We start from the raw sequence: 22332 nt of genomic DNA, 5'->3' as shown, positions 1-22332 counted from the left end.
GACAAATCTCAGGTGATTAAAACAAAAATTAATGAGATTGAATTAATTTACTATGTAGTGTTAATCATATTAACACTAATATGATTCTAAAAAGTGTACCTATAAAATAATAACAGATATATAACAAAATATGTGGAAGAAAAATTAAAAAAAAATTACATGCTATTAGCTCTGGTCCCTTCTTTTAAAAAAAAATTGAATCTTCTATTTATTGAGCAGCTGTTGCTATGTTCACTCATTCTTTCATCCACTCATTCAACTGTTATTTAATTAATTATTCAATCACTTGTTCACTGAGGGACCATATATGATCTATGTTTTACAATTGACCTCAAAGAGTGAGGCAGCTGAATGCATCCGATAGAAAATAGAAAACGGCATCGCAAGGTTCACAACAATTATCCAGGGTTCAAAGCCAAAAACTATTTCTTCTAGTCCATTGTCATATTCCGGGCGGCACCCGAAGGCGGGGGGTATCCACAGCTGCAAGGAAAGAACGCGAGGCCAATATTAATCACCAGCGGTACAAGTCCCTAGCCCTCAATGACTGCTACTCCACCAGACTGCAAATTGGTTTCAGAAATCCCTAAGAAAACCCTCCCTGTTGCTACAGGGACACACTGGTGGAAGAGGGTTTCAGCTCCCACTGCTGCTACAGGTTTTGTACTGTGACTGAAACGAGACGAGGCTCCCAGATTCCGTGTTTAAATAAACTTTGTTCCCCAAAGGCAAATTCACTTATTCTTCCAGAAGAAGTAAAATTCACTTGCTACAAACTATAGAACCATGTAGTTTTCATATACTTATCAGGCTTGAAAGGTTGGGAAGCTTTTGAGTATTAACTTGTGAATTATGTTCAAAATGTCTTACCGAAAGGTTGCATAGGAATAAAAATGCAGCGATGTTCTTCAGAATTCTCCTCTTGTTGTTAGTAACCGAGTTTCTGTTGTAAAATGAGAAATCTGAGGCCGAATGCATGACCGAACTCTTATCCTGACTTGGTTCTTCTTTGGCATCACCATCATTTTCTCTCCCACAGGTACTGCCCTTAAACAGGCAGGGTACCTCCCCGTTGTCATGAGCGACTCTGCCATTGTAAACCTCTTTGTACGAGGGGGTAAGCGATAAGGTGCTCCCCCGAGATATAGTCACTATTCGAAGAGTTTTAATATCGTCATTCACCTTTTCCTGCTCACGATGTATGGATTCAATGATTAAAGAGGTTCTGAATTATATTTCTCGATAATAACCAGGACAGAGTAGGGCAGGTTATACCATGTATATTTTGGATGAGCTTGGGCACAGATAATGGCGAGGATCGAGCCCCAGGAGAGAAGCCAGGACCCTGCAGCTGTGCCCACCAACAGCTCTGCATCAAGTTTTCGAGCGGGATTTTTTGAGTTATCTAACGATCTGTCTTCCAGCCTGTAGATTAGAAGGGCAACAATTCCAGCTGTACACATGAGAGCCAACACAAAGATAGCATGCGAGTAAAACATAGTGAGTGCTAACTCGCTTTTGATTTTCGAACGTCCAATCTGAATTAAATACACAACAACTATGGCTATTGTGCTAGTTAACACGATTAGTCCAAAAATCATTCCAATGGTTATGCCATGGAATTTGAATGGAGTTTTGTGTTGCTGATGGTGTTCGACTTCGCGGCCAATGTTCTTCCACAGGACATAGAGCATCGTGGATGCTAGGATGTGGTACTCTATATTAAAGGGGTATAGGTAATATATTCCTTGAGAAAATATTGAACAGAGAGTTGTTGTTGTGCAATTGCATTGAGGTGCATGATCATCTAGAACTAAAGGAGAGGGAGAGATTAGTTATGTGCATTTTAAGGATTTCTCGTTTAAAGTGAATAAATAAAACATAAATAAAATAATAAAACTTAAAAGGTAAGATTTCAGCCGAACAACACATCACGCCACCCAGTTAGCCACCTAAGAAAAGGTCTTGTCATTGAAGTCATTAACGTAACGAAGCTTTTGCACATGCACTGAAGTGTGATCTCTGACTTCACTGCTCAGCCGCTGAGCAATGATCACACCATGATCAAATGCTGCACTAAAGTGCACCAAACTTCAGCAGGGTCTTCGTAAAAATACTTCTTTTATAACACAAAAATCCAGATCCCAAGAGCTTTGAGTCCTCAGCCCTTCAGCTTAGAAGGCTTTTATAGAAGCCCAGGGATCTGTAGATCAGATGAAGAACAAGCTTAACAAGGAAAGGACTCAGTTCCCTCGGTTTTATCAGTTATTTGTGGTTTCTAGTACCAAACCCACTTTATTAAAAAAGTTGATTATATCTGTGAAAGAGGTGAAGTAAACCACAGATATTTTCACTCAATGTCCCATTATAGTTTTAAGGTTTAAAAAAAAATTAAAAATCAATTTTTTCCTATTGAGAGGAACCTATGAAAACATTCTCTCTCTGCTGTGCAATTACCTGCATTGTAAACCCCTAAGGCATCTCAATGAACAATTGCTTGTATTTGTAAAATAAATATATTTAATGTGTATTTATAACCTAAGCAACTAATTTCAGAAACCAGAAATTTCCACAGTGGCAGAACAAAAAAATATTTATTTTCACAATGTGTTTATTAAGAAATACATAAACATACATGCTGAAGAGCACATTTTCAGGTGCTGATCTTAGATTTGCGCCTGAAAGTTTTTCTTTTGTTTTCTATAATTTTAGGAGATAAGAGGAGACGAGAAAGTTGGTATTCTTCTGTCTCAAGCACACACTGTTAAGAGATGAAAAATACGTGCTTTTGCAGTAGATTGCATGTTAATGCCAAACTTGCCTTGCAGATCACTACTTCACTCCCCCTTGTTTCAGATGCTATTTCTGACTATTCATAATTGTGTAACAATTCTGGCAGCAGAATAATAGGAAATAATATAAGGAAACTGCTTCTAAATAACAAGTGGAAATATCAAGAGCCACTAACTGATGATTTATCTGCTCTCTACTAATGCTCTGTGATTACAAAATCTCTGAACTATCAATTCAGCTACTTGATTATTAATGGAAACTAGATAGTTTCCATAGATACGTCTAAAGGGTAACACTTGCAAATAGATGTAAAATTGTGGGCATAATTTTAGACACAGTTATACTGAAAATACTGTTTTACAGATTTTTAAATTGATTTCGCTTATATGTGAACTTTGTCAGGAATTACTAAAAATGCCTAAAATTTTTCAATTTATACAGACTATAAATAGGCAAAAAATAAATTAGTTCAGGCTTTGGCTTTGTAGACACAAAATCAGGAGTTTTTAGGATACAGGCACTATTGAATTCACTGGGTGGGAAAACATACATTTTTCCTCTTCAAAAGCTGTCTGTCTTTTCCCTTGTGAATACAATCGAAATTTTATCAGCTCTACCAATAAATTTTCATGGGAAGGAAAATGACGTACAGCTACTGAGAACTTTTAATTTTCTCTTTAAAGTTAAGCACTTCTAATTTCCCTATGCTTCAGTGGCGCTTGAAAGCGGAAGGCATCCCAGCAGCTATATTCAATGTTTGTTGACTATAACCTCGCATCATCGTACCAATGGAGAAAATGGTTCATTATTAAAAAGAACCACCCAGAGCAAATCCTTGTCTTGTAAAGCAGCACTAATGGATAACCCCTGTCCCTCTGAGCCATTCCACTGAATCCCACAGGACCACACGCCATGTGTAACCACTCTCCTGGGAAGGATCTCCAGGATTATCCACACTTGTTTGCTATGAATAACTTACAAATAATCAGCTCTGTTTTTAACACTGCTATGTTCAATTTACTTCTATGATTTACTAATAAAGGGGTTCCTCAGTGATTTTATTCCTCAAATAAAATGTTTTTTTTTTAAATCTGCTTGTTTGGAACTTCTGGAATTCATTTTTCTTCTGGACCTCATCCAAAGGGGAGATAAGTAAACAGAAAACTACAGCTTGAATCACATATATGATAATGATCACACAACATTTTAGTTATGACTGGAACTGACTATGTATCAGCTCATTACCATTTGCCTGGGAATGAATATGCTGACATAGTCATGAATGACCCAGCTCCATCCTACAGGGACGCAGTATTTTGTATGAGAGCGTGTTAGAGCAGGAATTCTGAATGTACCAACCCTTTCACTTACCTATTGTTATGTTCCCAAAACCAAGTGTGATTAGTCTTTCCTTATGTTCATTCAGTTGATGTTTTGACTCTGTTAACACTCCATTTGTCCACAGGAGTAAATTTGTGAACACGGAATGGATAACCCCAAACCTACAAAATAAGGTAATTATTGAAGGAACCTGCACAGAGTATACCTCCATATATGTTAAATAATACAGATTAACTTTCTGTAGACATGCTACGTGGCACTATTTAGTTGTCAGTGCAGGGAGAATAAAATCATGATTGATCTCTCTAAAGATGTTCCTCAGTGGAGCCAATGAATGTTAGACTTCCAAAATTTTATAGAATTACAATGGCTTAACGTATTAAACCATTAATAGCATGCTGTTATTATTTGTTATGCTTTGTTATGTGATGGTTGGTATTCTTTGGGCTGGACAAGCTTCATGTTAATTACAGTTATTGAACAGTCCAAACACGGTTAATTGTTTTGCAAGCCGTATTACACAGCCTTCTGCGGTACTCCTTCATACTCACTGTGGCTGGTCTTTCTTCACAGAGATACCACCGTCTCCTCTAACTTCTAGTCCATGCATTTTTGTCTCCTAGAGAGAGCTGAAGCCAACAGAGAGGGCTTTATCCCATTTGGACTACTGGTACAGTGAGGGTGGGTCTCCAAGTGTTTTTGGGACTCCTGGTTTCTGACAAGCCAGGTGTTATTCTCCTGCACCTGAGGCTGGTAGTGTTCCCTCACCAAGAAACAGTTCTTCATTACTGCACTGCTCTCACTGATAGACTTGCAGTTAGAGTTTTTTAAAATTCTACTTATAAACAGAGCTGATTTCACCAGCTGACGTTGCAAGCCTTCTGCAATCACTCTCCTCATAGGCAAGAGGCTTGACAGTTACCCAAGAGAGCAAAACCAAAGGAGAACCTTCTCCACAAATGACACTTCTGAGTAAATTTATTTTATTTCCTATAGAAACTGGTCAGCTCATTGATAATTTGAGGTGAGTATTTTAAAAGTTACCGTGTTTGCTATTTACGTTCTATGTACAGATAGAGTAACCTATATTAATCCACCTTCTCACAAAACCAAAAACACATCAGAACTGGCCCTGCTGCCTCAAAGACTAGTCCTCAATTCTACAAGAAATGTGTGTATTCAGCTGTTCAGAGAACACATCATTAGTTAGATGAGAACTGAGTTCTGGTGTCAGAGATGTGCAGAACTGTTACTGATTTGGGTATATGGGATACCACCAAGGAGGTTGTATTTCCCAGTGAATTTGCACATCTACATCTAGTTCCAAAAGGTGCTTTCCATGACAATCAACACAAAATACCTCAGATACATTGCACTGACTGCAGGTTGCTGACGCAGATTCCCTTTCAGTAGCTAAATAAAGAAAACATAATATAGTGCATAGTCCTAGGACACATACATGATGCTTCCTTCCTCCAAAAAAAAGCAGGTGACTCTATGGTATCATACATTGCCCACTTCCCTCTCTCATGATAAAAATATACTTATTCTGTGACTATTGTATATTATAAAATATAAGCACAGTTTAAATAAAAAAATTATTTCTGTTCAGACTGATGACTATCCTCTCACTTGGGTAAATGGAGTTACTTTTTATTTATATTAACACAATTAAGAGGAGGATCCAACTAAGTTTTCAGTGTCCCTCATATACTAAAACTGCAGATGTTAAAGTACTGTACAGACCTACACCTATTAGCATTCCAGGTGAGGATCAGACCCACTTTACCTTTCAAGTGTTTTGAAAGACTGGATAATATCCTTTGCATGACACCAAAGAAAGTACACCTAAATGAAAGGAATACAGAGAAATTCATTATGCTAATGACCATATGTATGACACTCAAAAAGGAAAGTGCATCTGCAGACCGAAACACTGATGATTAAATCCTCTGATGTCTTAAACTGAGGTAGCTCCATGTCCACACATGTGAAATAACTTATGATTTCCTCTGATATTCACCCAGGACCTTTCTGGCATGATGAACCTAAGATTTCTTATATGCAAAGTCAGTGGCTCAACAGTGGAAAGTCTCAGTATGACTCACCAAAACATATCTTGTGACTGCTTTTATTTCAAAGGAAATAAAGCTACCAGCTGTGGACAGCAGTATGATTGCTGCAGGGCATGGTGATGCTAAGTCTGAATAATTTATTAAATATATGAAATTCTAGGGAGGGAGATAAGTGAAAGGATGCCAAACTTGATTAACAAAACAAGCAACGGACACCCAAGAAGCAAGAGAAAACATTGTACTATCAGCCTGAGAGACAACTGCATTAGGAACACATGCAGTTGAACTCATAGCATCATAGAATCATAGAATTGGTTTGGTTGGAAAGGACCTTTAAGATCTACCTGAAAATATGTTGTAGTGGAGTGGGAGTTGGCCTCTTCTCCCAGGCAACTAGCGACAGGACTAGAGGACATAGCCTCAAGCTACGCCAGGGGAGGTTCAGGTTAGACATTAGGAAAAATTTCTTCACAGAAAGCGTTATTAGGCATTGCAATGGGCTACCCAGGGAGGTGGTGGAGTCACCATCCCTGGAGGTGTTTAAGAAAAGACTGGATGTGGCACTTAGTGCCATGGTCTATTTGACACAGTGGTGTTAGGTCAAAGGTTGGACTCAATGATCCCAGAGGTCTCTTCCAACTTAGTCGATTCTGTGATTCTGTGATCATCGAGTCCAACCATTAACGTAACACTACCACATCCACCACTAAACCATACCCCTAAGCACCACATCTACTCGTCTTTTAAATACCTCCAGGGATGGTGACACCACCACTTCCCTGGGCAGCCTGTTCCACTGCTTGACAACCCTTTCAGTGAAGAAATTTTTCCTGATATCCAATCTAAACCTCCCCTGGTGCAATTTGAGGCTGTTTCCTCTCATCTTATCACTTTCTACCTTGGAGAAGAGATTGACACCTGCCTCGCTACAACCTCCTTTCAGGTAGTTGTAGAGCGCGATATCTCAACTACGGTGCAGAAAGCTCAAGCTGGAGAATGATAGAGAGAGAGAGAGAACAGTATTGAGTTAGCAAGTAAAGGGAAAAGAAGTATTAAAAGTGGGAACCTCTGTTTGTGGGAGGATAATAGAAACCTCAGGATACAGATTGTTGCTGATACAAAACCGGTTCCAAGTGGTGATAAGTGCAAGGAGAAAGATACCAATATTCCTCAGGGATGTTATGGTGAAACTGGGTGTCCTGTTTACTCAGAATAGCTCCTAGGATACTGAACATGACAGTAGGTGAACTATCAGGAGAGAAACAGTCCAAAAGGTTTCTCTTAGAAACCTGCTTGGTTTGGTGTTCCAGAACCAGTCTGAAAAGTTTGAAGAACTTTGGGTTTTTCTTCAGCTATTAGAGTAACTGGAAGTCCATTTTACCACTGTGCCCATTAATGTAGGCCACCTACACCAATGTCTGAGACATTCAGGATCTGATTTTTGAAAAAGCTAGGAAAATGCAGTTCTCTGGGGGTCACCTACACCACCCAGCAATAACATGTTCATTCATCCCTCTAATGAAGCATTTAATCAAAAGAAGGTGTGATCACTGTAAAACCCCAGGTGTAGAGACTACAAGATATCACGGAGGTTTCAACTGAAATCAAACAAATTGAAATTAACACCTTCATCTCATCTAATGCCATGTTCAATTTCCCATTCTGGGACAGATGCAGTAAAATCTAACAGCAGATGTGAAAGCATTCTTCAAAACTTAAAAAAGTAAGTTTTGAAGACCTTTTCAGACATTAGAGTCAAGAAAGTGGGGGGAAAGAGGAACAGAAAAGTCAGTAAGGTAAAGAAATAGCATAAAGTCCAGTTTTTGCTCACAGAGTACTCATTGCCTCTAAGGGACTTCTGCCTACGAACGAGCGTAATGCCCAGCCTGTCTTGGAAGGGCAGGTACGTGTTAGTTCATTGCTTGCACAGCTGCAGTATGTATATATTCATTAATTTAATGGCACATATTAGGACACCTCATTAGAGTAAAATACAACAGAATCTGACACATATTCTGTAGAAAACAAATCCTTCGGTTTTTAGATGACACATAATTAGGGATGTGCTCTCCTGTAATTTCATCCTGCGTTTCAAAGACATGAGAAGATTTGTCTTAGGTAAGAGGTATCTGGTAAATTGCTTTTTCTTCGATTGCTCAGGCTAACATTCAAGATTTCATTATTTTAAGCTAAGCAGATGATAAATTCAGCAACACCGGGTGATGTAAAATTTAAATTAGATTTCTTGTTCCCTTTGTTCAGCATCATTATACACTGTTTCTTCCACACTCCAGTTCATGGTAGCTGGAAACCTTGTCAGCTCAGGGTCACTGGATGAATGAAGAATGCTGCATGCAGATCAGCAGGGAAAAAAGGCTTAATTTCTTTGGTTTGTTTTTCAGAGGTTAAGCAAAGAAGTTGCAAGACACGGACAGTGGATATTACAAGAATGTGAAATTAAGATTACTTCAACTAAATCAGAATTTCACCCTCGGAGAAAAAGATAGAAGAGGTCAGAGTTACCGCTTAAATTTCAATGCTTTTTTTTTTTTGTTACAGAAAGCAGAAAAATGTAGGTTGTTCCAATGCTCATTTACATGCAACCACAACTGCTAGGAAAATCTTTCTTTTCTTTCTGAATGACTTAATCATCTTGGAAAGTGCATTAAATGACCTGGCTATAACTGAGTATCTTAGTTGAGTTGCTTTTTCTTTCCTTCTTTCCTACAAATCTGCAGACAGGGGCTCAGGGAATTTCACGTGATAAACAATCAGCTATGGAATATCACCATATAATACAGGCCCAAAGACTTAAAATAAACAAGCAGCTGGAATATTTTACCAGAGTCACTACATTTGCTACTGTGCAGCCACTGATAAGCATAGCCAAATGCTTCTAGAAGGAAAATCCATGCTCATTTGGTACAGGAAAGATGTGTAAGTATTTTATAACAAGCTAAATACATGGGATTTGTCCCTTTGAAGTATCAGGCCTCCACCCCTAACAACAACGGGACAACAGGATAGACAGATTGCATTGAACTTGTGTGGGAAGTCCTACACACAGAAATCACAGAATCACACAGAATCACAGAATGTTAGGGATTGGAAGGGACCTCGAAAGATCATCTAGTCCAATCCCCCTGCCGGAACAGGATTGCCTAGACCATATCACACAGGAACGCGTCCAGGCGGGTTTTGAATGTCTCCAGAGAAGGAGACTCCACAACCTCTCTGGGCAGCCTGTTCCAGTGTTCGGTCACCCTCACCGTAAAGAAGTTTTTCCTCATATTTATGCGGAACCTCCTGTGCTCCAGCTTGCACCCATTGCCCCTTGTCCTGTCAAGGGATGTCACTGAGAAGAGCCTGGCTCCATCCTCATGACACTTGCCCTTTACATATTTATAAACATTAATGAGGTCACCCCTCAGTCTCCTCTTCTCTAAGCTAAAGAGACCCAGCTCCCTCAGCCTCTCCTCATAAGGGAGATGTTCCACTCCCTTAATCATCTTCGTGGCTCTGCGCTGGACTCTCTCTAGCAGTTCCCTGTCCTTCTTGAACTGAGGGGCCCAGAACTGGACACGACACTCCAGATGTGGCCTCACCAGGGCAGAGTAGGGGGGGAGGAGAACCTCTCTCGACCTGCTGACCACACCCCTTCTAATACACCCCAGGATGCCATTGGCCTTCTTGGCCACAAGGGCACACTGCTGGCTCATGGTCATCCTGCTGTCCACTAGGACCCCCAGGTCCCTTTCCCCTACGCTGCTCTCCAACAGCTCTGCCCCCAACTTGTACTGGTACATGGGGTTGTTCTTGCCCAGATGCAGGACTCTACACTTGCCCTTGTTATATTTCATTAAATTTCTCCCCGCCCAACTCTCCAGCCTGTCCAGGTCCCTCTGAATGGCTGCGCAGCCTTCCGGCGCGTCAGCCACTCCTCCCAGTTTTGTGTCATCAGCGAACTTGCTGACAGTGCACTCTAATCCCTCATCCAAGTCATTAATGAATATATTGAATAGAACTGGTCCCAGAACCGACCCTTGCAGGACTCCGCTAGACACAGACCTCCAACTGGACTCTGTCCCATTGACCACCACTCTCTGGCTTCTTTCCTTCAGCCAGTTCACAATCCACCTCACTACCCAATCATCCAGACCACACTTCCCCAGTTTAGCTGCGAGGATGCTGTGGGAGACCGTGTCAAACGCTTTACTGAAATCGAGATAGACCACATCCACAGCTTTACCATCATCTATCCACCGGGTAACATCCTCATAAAAGGCTATCAAGTTGGTTGAGCATGACTTCCCCTTGGTGAAGCCATACTGAGTGCCCCTAATGATCCCCCTATCCTTGATGTGCCTAGAGACAGCACCAAGAACAAGTTGTCCCATCACCTTTCCGGGGATGGAGGTGAGGCTGACCGGTCTATAGTTCCCTGGGTCCTCCTTCTTGCCCTTTTTGAAGACTGGAGTGACATTCGCTTTCCTCCAGTCCTCAGGCACCTCTCCCGTTGCCCACGACTTAGCAAAGATGATGGAGAGTGGCCTAGCAATGACTTCCGCCAGCTCCCTCAGCACCCGCGGGTGCATCCCATCAGGGCCCATGGATTTATGGACGTCCAGATTGCTTAATTGGTCCCTGACCCAGCCCTCATCTACCAAGACAGATTCCTCCTCTATCCTGACTTCTTCTGAGGCCTCAGGGGTCCGGGGCTCCTCAGGACAGCCTCCAGCAGTATAGACAGAGGCAAAGAAGGCATTCAGTAACTCCGCCTTCTTTTTATCCTCTGTCTCCAGGGCCCCCGCCTCATTCATCAGTGGGCCTACATTGCCTCTAGTGTTGGCTTTACCTGCAATGTATTTGAAGAAGCCCTTTCTGTTGTCCTTGACCTCTCTTGCAAGGTTTAATTCCAAGGAGGCCTTAGCTTTCCTAGTTGCCTCCCTACATCCTCTGACAACAGACTTATATTCCTCCCAAGTGGCCAGCCCCTCCTTCCACGATCTGTACACCCTCTTCTTCCACTTGAGTTTGCCCAGCAGTTCCCTGTTCAACCATGCAGGTCTCCTGGTACCCTTCCTTGACTTCCTACCTGTTGGGATGCTCTGATCTTGAGCTCGGAAGAAGCAGTCCTTGAATGCTAACCAACTATCTTGGGCCCCCTTACCTTCTAGTACCCTGTCCCATGGGATTTCCCCTAGCAATTGCTTGAAAAGGCCAAAGTTGGTCCTCCTGAAGTTCAGGGTTGTGATTCTGCTAGCTATTCTGTTCCTAAGTGAATTGTCTTTAGCCAAGCTGCTCATTTCAGTCTGAAAATTCTGAAAGTTATATATGTAACTTGAACTAGAAAAAGCATGTAACTTCAACTACAGGAGAGCATTTTTTGATTATTTCTTTTTTGAACCTATGTGAGCTCTAATCGAGCTCAGTTAGAGCTTGATTTGGCTGCTACAGTCAAAGACAACAAAAAAAGCTTTTACAAATACATCAACACAAAAGGAGGGTCAAGGAGAGCCTCCACCACTTGCTGAATGAGGAGGGTAGTGTAGTGTCAGGGGATGAGGAAAAGGCAGAGGTGCTCAATGCCTTCTTTGCCTCGGTCTTTAATGTCAAGATTGGTTGTCCTCAGGAGACTCGGCCCCCAGAGCCTGAAGTTAGGGACAGGGGGCTGTGTGAACCTCCCAGGATCCAGGAGGAGACGGTTAGTGACCTGCTGTGCCAGTTGGACACCCACAAGGCTATGGGCCCGGATGGGATTCATCCTAGAGTAATGAAGGAACTGGCAAATGAACTTGCCAAACCACTCTCGATTATCTACCGGCAGTCCTGGTTAACTGGAGACGTTCCAGCTGACTGGAAATTAGCAAACGTAACGCCCATCTACAAGAAGGGTCGGAAGGACGATCCAGGGAACTATAGGCCTGTCAGCCTGACCTCGGTGCCAGGCAAGGTGATGGAACAGATCATCCTGAGTGCCATTACACGGCACATGCAGGACAATCGGGGCATCGGGGCCAGCCAACATGGATTCATGAAAGGCAGGTCCTGCTTGACCAACCTGCTCTCCTTCTATGACAAAGTGACCCGCTTAGTAGATGAGGGCAGGGCTGTGGATGTAGTCTATCTAGACTTCAGTAAGGCATTCGACACTGTCTCCCACAGCATCCTCCTAGACAAACTGGCTGCCCGGGGCTTGGATGGGTGGACTCTTAAATGGGTTAAAAACTGGCTGGATGGCTGAGCCCAGAGAGTGGTGGTGAATGGGGCAAAGTCCTGCTGGCGGCCGGTCACTAGCGGTGTTCCCCAGGGCTCAGTTCTGGGGCCGGTGCTGTTCAATATCTTTATAGATGATCTAGACGTAGGGATTGAGTGCACCCTCAGCAAATTTGCAGATGACACCAAGCTGGGTGGGAGTGTCAATCTGCTGGAGGGTAGGAAGGCCCTTCAGAGGGATTTGGACAGGTTAGATAGATGGGCCGAGACCAACGGCATGAGGTTCAACAAGAACAAGTGCTGGGTCTTACACTTCGGCCACAACAACCCCATGCAGCTCTACAGGCTGGGGGAAGAGTGGTTAGAAAGCGGCCCGGTGGAAAGAGACCTGGGGGTGCTGATCGACAGCCAGCTAAACATGAGCCAGCAGTGTGCCCAGGTGGCCAAGAAGGCCAATGGCATCCTGGCCTCTATTAGGAATAGTGTAGCCAGCCGGTCTAGGGAACTGATCGTCCCTCTGTACTCGGCACTGGTGAGGCCGCATCTTGAGTACTGTGTTCAGTTCTGGGCCCCGCACTTCAAGAAAGATGTTGAGGTGTTGGAGCGAGTCCAGAGGAGGGCGACCAAGCTGGTGAAGGGTCTGGAGGGTCTGACCTACGAGGAACGGCTGAGGGAGCTGGGGTTGTTTAGCCTGGAGAAGAGGAGGCTCCGAGGTGACCTTATTGCAGTCTACACCTACCTGAAGGGAGGTTGTAGAGAAGTGGGAGTTGGCCTCTTCTCCCGGGCAACTAGCGATAGGACAAGAGGGCACAGCCTCAAGCTTCGCCAGGGGAGGTTCAGGTTGGACATCAGGAAGAATTTCTTTACAGAAAGGGTTATTAGACATTGGAATGGGCTGCCCAGGGAGGTGGTGGAGTCACCATCTCTGGATGTGTTTAAGAAAAGACTGGACATGGCACTTAGTGCCATGGTCTAGTTGACAGGGTGGTGTCAGGGCAACGGTTGGACTCGATGATCCCTGAGGTCTCTGCCAACCTGGTTGATTCTGTGATTCTGTGATTCTGTGTGAGTTTTACAGTTTTACAGCTGAGCAATTTCAGGTTGCAAAGCCTGAATTTTCACATAAAAAGGATATACATGTACAAGAATTTAGCCTTCAAAAGTATCCTGTGATATGCTTAGAAATTAAATTAGTATAAAATTCTCTGATGATGAGAAGATAAAAGATATTTTTGGTAAGAAATACAGATATAACATAAAACTGCAACCAGTGGCTTTTACCTGTAAGATGGTGTGCACGGCATGTGTAACAGGAAAAATGCCTTCAGTTGGTGATAAACAGTTTGAAAAATCAATATAATATCCAATTTTAAAAGAGTCCAGAATTAAAGTAATCACTGCAAATAATGTAATCCCACCTACAAATGAAAAAGATATTAGAAAACGTCAATGTACAGTTGTAGTGTTTAGAGACAGTCTGTACCAATATGCTAAAATTTGTTTAGGGAAATAAAAGTTGATCAATATCCGTGTTCTTGTTTAGGGAAATAAAAATAGATCGATGTTCATGAAGATAATTGACTCAATGTAATAAGTCCCTGTAATTTGTGAAAGCCTCTGCCTAAAGCCTATTCAAAGCACGTGCCCGTACGCGCCTTGCGCAGCCGGTGCTGAGGAGCCACCCCAACAACGGCCAGGACCTGGAGACCCTCAGCACCTTGCAGGTGGCTCCCAGCTCCTTGCAAGGTCAGCCTCTCGGGTAACAGTAGCACTGAAGTGGCCATACAGTGCATGAATTAATGCTCTATACAGCCGCACAGCAAACTATACAATTCCAGGGAGCTGAACAATCACGTTACAGTGTCCTGGCCCAGGAGCTCGGCAGTGGGAGGTAACACAATCACCCGGTATGCCTTTCCAGCGGTTCAGGAGGTTATGCTTTAACTCAGAGACCAAAACTACAATGAGCTGTATGGTTTGTTCTCCTAGAAAGGAACCAAAGATTTAATTTCAGTATCTGTTGTTTTCACACACACAACCCCCTAATATGTTTCTCTAAATATCTAAAGAACTTTCAAAATACGTGTTTCCCCTTGTTTAATTATTTTTTTTCTTTCAGGAATGTAAATGTTTCTTACAAACTTATTCTGGAAAGCTATATGGTAACACAATGTATATTATTAATTATTGGTTTTGTACCTGTATGACTAAGCACAACTGGCAATAACATTACTGAACCAAACTCTTCATTTGCTTGTTTTTTTTTTCTCTCTAGGCTTTTATTCAAAGAAGTTTCCACTGGATTTAGTTTGGGTTTATTTGAATGAAGACTAGATAATAATCTATCCATGGACCTTAACTGGACCTTAAGATATAGATCAGCATCAGTATCTTAATCTTTCTTTGTAATTCCTCACAGAGGAAGGTACATCACTAGTGTTGACTTTGATGGATGTTTATCTTTCATAAGGGCCCACAGCCTAACTTCCTTACAAGTACCACATGTTCCACTTGACTTGTGTTAATAAACTATAACACTAATTTAATAATTTCATTAATAATACATTTATTATTAAAGTTGCATTGATAAAAATTAAGTATAAATGATAAAAATACAATGTATTTTTGTTTAGTATTTCATTGATCCTTTAAAATTAAACAAAAATAGATTTCAGAAAATTTTTTAACTACAAGGGTACAAATTCCAGTGGGATTTTATGTTTCTATTTTACAGTCTCTCTGTAATAAAATCAATGTCAAATTACTGATGGAGTGTAATTCCTATCAAGAGACAGTTTGCCTCTCCCCAAATTTTGCCCTCAAAAATCTAAAACCTCTGCACTGTACTTCATGCATGTGTATAATCCTGTACATTTTTTTATTTATGCTTATTATGTCAGCTAATTTGTATTATTTCTAACACATGTGAGAGGGCTGGAGCCCACATTTAAATAGATATGCCATTTTCATTATCAATAAAAGTAAAGGGCATCACAAAATGCAAAATTCCAGGCTACTCTTGAGATAGTGATATGTTTCCTTCCTTATTTAAAGCATTTAAATTATGCTATAATAAATTAGAATTGTTAATTCTTCTAAAATAACTTTACCTGAGGCATTTGGACCTGCTGTGAGCAAGGTATTGGACTAGATGACCTCCAGAGGCCCCTTCCTACCTAAATTATTCTATGGTTCATTCTGTGATTCATGGTTTATTTAGAAAGTATGGAGGAAACTCAGCCTGTTTCACTCTCAGTCTGAAAGATGTCAAAGATGACTTACTGTGTGTTGTGTTTCCATAAGAAGGAAGATGCTATCTTCTGAAGCAAAAAGATTATAAAAATCTTCCACATTACAGTGAATTGTTATGCCTATGTTGACTTTACAGAGTATTTTAGAAAGGTATTTAATTCCCCATTCATGACACCAATAAGGTAATTTTCCAGTTAATTCATGGTGTAGGCTCAAGACCTGAGGAACTTCTTCAGTGCAGTAGTAATGTCAGAGTAAAATGGGTGGAAATGTATTTTATAATGTAGAAGTTCTGCATCCTTGCTTCCACTGCTCATGAAGAGTGGCTCAGCAGAATAGGATCACAAAGGACTTGTTAACTAGAAGAAATGGAAAGAGGGAAGGGAAGGGGAGGGAAGGGGAGGGACTCAGGTTTAAATTCACTAAAATAAAAAGCAAACGCATCTTAGATTATTGATCTGTCTCCTGCACCATGCGTGCATCTTGTCTTTACAGGGATGATCCTGGGCAAAATGTCCAGCATACAGCTGGATAAACACATAATGCAATGGGTGAACAATTGGCTGACCGGTAGGGCTCAAAGAGTTATAGTATATGGGGTTACATCGGGCTGGCAACTGGTCACTAGTGGGGTTCCTCGGGGATCCATCTTGGGGCCAGTGCTCTTCAATATCTTCATTAATGATTTGGATGCAGGACTTGAAGGACTATTATCCAAGTTCGCTGATGACACAAAATTGGGAGGAGCTGTTGACACTCCCGAGGGCAGAGAGGCCCTGCAGAGAGGCCTAGATAAATTAGAAAGGTGGGCGATCACCAACCACATGAAGTTTAACAAGGGTAAGTGCCAGATTTTGCACCTGGGACATGGCAACCCTAGATGTACATACAGACTGGGGAATGAGAGGCTAGAGAGCAGCCCTGCAGAAAGAGATCTGGGGGTTCTGGTCAACAGCAGGTTGAACATGAGCCAACAGTGTGCCCTGGCAGCCGAGAGGGCCAACCATGTCCTGGGGTGCATCAAGCATAGTATTGTTAGCCGGTCAAGGGAGGTGATTGTTCCACTCTATTCTGCACTGGTGCGGCCTCACCTTGAGTCCTGTGTGCAGTTTTGGGAGCCACGGTATAAAAAGGATATGAAGATACTAGAGAGTGTCCAGAAGAAAGCCACAAAGACAGTGAAGGGTTTAGAGCGGAAGCTGTATAAGGAGTGGCTGAAGTCACTAGGTCTGTTCAGCTTGGAGAAGAGAAGACTGAGGGGAGATCTCACTGCAGTCTACAACTTCCTCACAAGGGGAAGTGGAGGAGTAGGTGTTGACCTCTTCACCCTGGCAACCAGTGACAGAACTCGAGAGAATGGCAGGAAGATATGCCTGGGGAGATTTAGGTTGGATATTAGGAAAAGGTTCTTCACATAGAGGGTGGTGGAGCACTGGAACAGGCTCCCCAGGGAAGCAGTCATGGCGCCAAGCATTTGGACAATGCCCTCAGACACATGGTGTGAATTCTGGGGCTGTCTTATGCTGGGACAGGAGTTGAACTCAATGATCCTTGTGGGTCCCTTCCAACTCAGGACATTCTATGATTCTACCTGTACTGTAGTTCCACTCTGTCTTGCTTGCATTTCACAAGATCACTATTTCACAGAATCACAGAATCACAGAATCACAGAATGTTAGGGATTGGAAGGGACCTCGAAAGATCATCTAGTCCAATCCCCCTGCCGGGGCAGGATTGCCTAGACCATATCACACACGAACGCGTCCAGGCGGGTTTTGAATGTCTCCAGAGAAGGAGACTCCACAACCTCTCTGGGCAGCCTGTTCCAGTGTTCGGTCACCCTCACCGTAAAGAAGTTTTTCCTCATATTTATGCGGAACCTCCTGTGCTCCAGCTTGCACCCATTGCCCCTTGTCCTGTCAAGGGATGTCACTGAGAAGAGCCTGGCTCCATCCTCTTGACACTTACCCTTTACATATTTATAAACATTAATGAGGTCACCCCTCAGTCTCCTCTTCTCTAAGCTAAAGAGACCCAGCTCCCTCAGCCTCTCCTCATAAGGGAGATGTTTCACTCCCTTAAGGGAGATGTTCAGTTGCACAGTTTTACGTTTTACATCAATGTCCAGCAGACCATTGAGGGGGAACACAAAAAAAACCCAACCAACAAAAAAAAAAAAACCCAAAGTTTCTTTCACATTGAGCTTTTGGTTTATGCCTTAGTATCTCTTTCATGTTTCCTTTACCCTCATCAGAGATTTCGTGGGCTTCAATCTGTTCCCACTGAAATCAATAGTTTTGCCATTGGTCTCCAGAGATTAGGAGATTTTATATGGCTCATTTCTTTTAATGTTCAATTATTTCACTTATTCAAATGATGATCTAGATGTTTCTGGCAATCACTCTGGTGACAACACTGTAAGCATACGCAAAGCGTCCAACATGCGTATTTAAGGGGCTTGAAAGAGAATGATTGTACTAATTTGCTTAGGCAAAAATCAAAGCACAACTATAATGACCATACATATGGTATGCAAATGGTTTCCATGTTCACTTTTCCTGATGGAAACTTCAGTACTATATACTGATACTAAATACTAGCTATGTCAGGAATTATAAATTATGAAGATCATTCTACTGTTTTGTTTTTACTCTTTTTGAAAGTTAAAGAAATATGAAATTATTGCCATTGAGAATTGAATTATTTAAAAAAATCAGGATTTTTTTTTTTCAAATGGACGTTGAAACATGCATATCTTAGGAAATCAAGAATAGGATTTTCAGTATTGCTAGGTGCTGGCTTAATTCTTTCTATTAACAATCAAGAAGAAGAAAGCCATAATGATACAGTTGTGAAAATGCCACTCTAAACTTAAAATATAATTTGGTTTTAAATAATAGACAACGCAAGCAGGAAAAATATACAAGCTGAAGTCTGCCAAGAGCTTTGTAAGTTGACTAGCTGTCTGTGCTTTAAACAGAAGCTGTGCTGCTGGAGAATGTGATAAAATAAAGCCATTTGTGAAGCCAATCGATTTTCTTTTGAGTTTTGTGTCTCACTTGGCTGAAATTCCAAATAATGGTCAGAGACCTAACAGGAGAGTGTACTCAGGGGAATAACATTTGGAGTAAGTCAAGGAAAAGACTTCCTGAATTTCCCTGGGATTATTTGGGTCAGGATAACTGTACCTTGTTCAAGACAAAGCTCTCCCTGAAACTTTTCCCACATTCAGACTATAAGAGCAGTTCTTGGTCTACCACAAAAGTGGGAAGACAACTGTGCTCTAGGGTTCACACAGTTGCAAAAATGCTCAAGGAAACCTTTCTGTGAGCAATTCTTGTGAAGTGTCTTTCTAGCATTGTTAATCGTGTGCAAGGAGTCAGTTATAGGAGGTTTTTGTTAAGTCATTCTTTTTCAACATTTATTATAGCAAAATGCTCTAAGTAGCCAACTACCACCACTTCTACTAAAATGCTATTCACACTTTGAAGGGGATCATGAAAATACACTCATTTTATACTGGTTAGTGCATGGACATTTTCTCTAATCATGAGAGCCAGGAGTCATTCTTCAAAAGCAGCTGATAGAGCTAGTCAAAAATTTCAGAGAGCTTTCTGTGGAAAGACTTGATGAAATTTGTCCTCCCTCCCCTCCTCCTTTTTGGACTTCTACTCTTTCAGATAAAAGATTTCTATGACAAAACCATTGATGCAGAGGAAGGCAAGGGGAATCTTGGCAGAGGAATTGCCACCTGAGTTTTTCCTTAGCTGAAATAAGTTTTCTTTTACCAACAGACGATAAAGGACTTGGACAGGCTTGTTGAAACTACAAGAAACTCCTAAGAATAGGAAAGTGTAGGTCTTTCCCAAAGGGCAAGTTTGTTGAATTGCAGCCTAGACATCCAAGAGAAGCGGTGGAAGCCGCACCACTTGAGAAGCTAGTACAAAGAGCCATCCTGTGCTGGTGAAAGAAATGGATAAGGTAACCTAGTAGTTCATTCCAGTATCTTATTTCTAAGTTTCTGTGACTCCTTATATCCTGTAGGACAAATGAAATGCTGTGAATGCTGTGCCAAAAGAAAAAGGGCAGGGGGTCCTGCTGTACTTACCCATGTTAAGCAATATTTATTCCATACTTAGGAGGAGAAAGCTACGCTCTGAGTAACAAAAGCGTAGCTTGGTCCAAAATAGGATCAAATTAAGCCTCGCATTAATGAATTTCAGGACGTTGTAATCTGCATAAGCTAATAAATGAAAAATGCCTGAGAGCTGCATATTGGTTTGGAAAACAGTGAATAATCAAGGAGAACAATTGAACAGTTGGTACATGAACTCCACACATTTCAGGAAAGAGTCTACAGACCATGACTGTGTGTTAGACATTAAAAAAAAAAATTTTCCCTGAGTAATTCGTAGAGCACAATTGTTAACATTTGCAAAGAAAATAAAAGACACACAAGCACTGAGACTGAGAACAAACTGAACTTCCACAACACAACCTTACTTTTCAAAATAATCAGGGTTTAGGTATTCTTGGGATTTTCATTTAGCTATTTCATTAGATGCTGTGATAATTAGCTGTTGTCTTATTGCTAGCAGGACAGAAATAGTTTATGGAAAAGCTGTCTTATAGCACTCCACTTTACTTTCCAAACTATCATTTACAGTGCCAACACTGAAAAAGAGATCAGTAAAACTGGGCTTGACTATTAATCTACACAGTGCTGATGTGGGTTGTTTCTTTTTCTTGGGACCTAGAAACACAGCACTCCTGTCACTATGACTCTGTGATGTGGTCCCCAACTACCTTCTCTCAATAAACCTTTACATCCTTACTCCAGTACGCACCTGATTCTGCAGATAAGGGCCGTCACATCCCACCACTACACAGGCAAACTTGTATACTCTCCCTACAAGCTAATGCCAGCTTTAGCTTCCTTGCTTAGATGTTTTATGTAGTAATCTACAAACTGATCTGGTCAGGGATTTTGTCCTCTTCTAACTCCAAATGTTTCTAAGGCATCACTGCACACATATAAATGGGAATCTCTGATATACACTGGTACAGAGAGCACTTGAGGACCTTTCTGATTGGTACTAGCCTAACATAAGTTGCATTATATTGTCCGGAAAAGGTGATCGTGCCTCCAAGAATTGCATGACACCACAAAATTGCGCCTTCCGTTAGCTATATTTTATTTTTTAAGTGTCACCAAACCAGCCTGGTAAGGGAAAAAAGGCACGGGAGCTTTCAGTACTGTAAATGGTAGGTTGGAAAGTGAGGATGTTTAGCCAACAGCTTTCCCACACAATCTCGTAGTATGTTCAGCTTATGCATATATTTACTTTAGAGTGCAGCGCCTGTGCGTTAAGTTCATAAATACCACGATGCCTCCTGGTAGGGATGGAGAGGGTAGCAAAGTGGTAGCAGAGACGGGCGATGGCACGGATGTCCCGTGCGCGGTACCACCCTGTGTGCCACCAGCCAGTACTCACACTTCAGCCAGCGGGCTCCGGCGTGCGTGTCCTTGTCCCGGATCAGCCTCCTCTGCGTGCAGCTCCTGCAGAGGTACCACAGCATCCACAGCAGCTGGATGAGCATCAGCGTGATGAGGTAGGAGAGCAGGTGGCTCTTGCTGATGCCCACGGCATGCACAGCCCAGGCGAAGGTGAGCAGCAGCCCGGCCAGGAAGAGGTTGATGCCGTACTGGCTGCTGAGGATCTCGGCGTTTTTCTGCGGGTAGCTGCCGCCCACGGAGGGGGAACCGGCGGCTTTCTCCATCTCCCCGCCGCCCGCCAGCTGCTGCGAGCAGGCGCCCCGCGTTCCCCGGGGAGCCCCGCAGCCGCCGGCTGGCCCGTCCCCCCGCGGCGGCCAGGGGCGGAGCGGGGCCCTCCCGCAGCCGCTGCCCGCCGGGCGGGTCCCCGGCTGCCGGGGAGGGGGGAGCCCCGGGCTGCCCAAGGGGAAGGGAGGCTGACAGGGGGTAAAGGCTGCTGAGGTTTTGGGGCGCAGGGGGGTCTTGCCTTAGACCCAGCCGCCAGCCGGGGTGGAGGTGAGGGGTAAGGGAGGATTTACTCCGCGGGAGATGAGCGCGGAGGTGGCCGCGTCCCTCGCGGAGGGGCAGGTGAGCCCTGCGCGGCTGGTGGCGGCGAGGGACACGGAGCTTCCCTCCGTGTTGACAGAGACGTGAGGTAGGGAGACGGGAAAGATAGCGAGCGGTGAGCACAACAGCCTGCCCGTTCCCGGCTGGCCGGGGAAGGGCCAGCGTGCGGGGGATGCTCGGAGGGAGCGGGGCGGGGGCAGCCCGGGGAGCCAGCAGCCGCGGATGGGGGTCCTGCGCACCGGGGTGCCGGCGGGATCGCCCGCCACGGTTTCATGCTCTGGGGCCCACGCTCCACCTTCTTTTTGGCCATTGGCACTTCCATTGGTAGTAAATAACCCCTCTTTTCAGGAATTCTCTAGACCTTTCAAAGGCAGCAACTTACCTGATATTTTCAGTAAGTCCCGTTCTGACAACAGTGTTACAGTGATTGCTAGTGGGAGCAGCAGCTACTGAGCTCAAAGCAGCAGCGACTTCTGCAGGATTTAGTCCACTTCTTATTTATTCGTTTTCCCCATTTTTATACACATTTTAACTATTGACCTTTTTTTATTTAAA

The 22332-nt window shown here is 42.9% G+C and overlaps 1 protein-coding gene across 1 annotated transcript; it reads right to left on the bottom strand.

Moving 5' to 3' along the window:
* Positions 1-312: 312 nt before the first annotated feature.
* Positions 313-21458, bottom strand: OTOP1 (otopetrin 1). Its single transcript, XM_068404094.1, is given in 7 exon segments — positions 313-483; positions 871-1230; positions 1233-1813; positions 4165-4295; positions 5924-5982; positions 13707-13843; positions 21173-21458. Coding segments are annotated over 7 exon segments (1725 nt in total).
* Between the last annotated feature and the right edge of the window lie 874 nt (positions 21459-22332).

This window comes from Nyctibius grandis, chromosome 6 (assembly GCF_013368605.1).
Source record: "Nyctibius grandis isolate bNycGra1 chromosome 6, bNycGra1.pri, whole genome shotgun sequence".
Classification (NCBI taxonomy): Eukaryota; Metazoa; Chordata; class Aves; order Nyctibiiformes; family Nyctibiidae; genus Nyctibius; species Nyctibius grandis.
The sequence above is the reverse complement of the archived record's forward strand: the minus strand, read 5'-3'. Positions and strand labels throughout refer to the sequence as shown.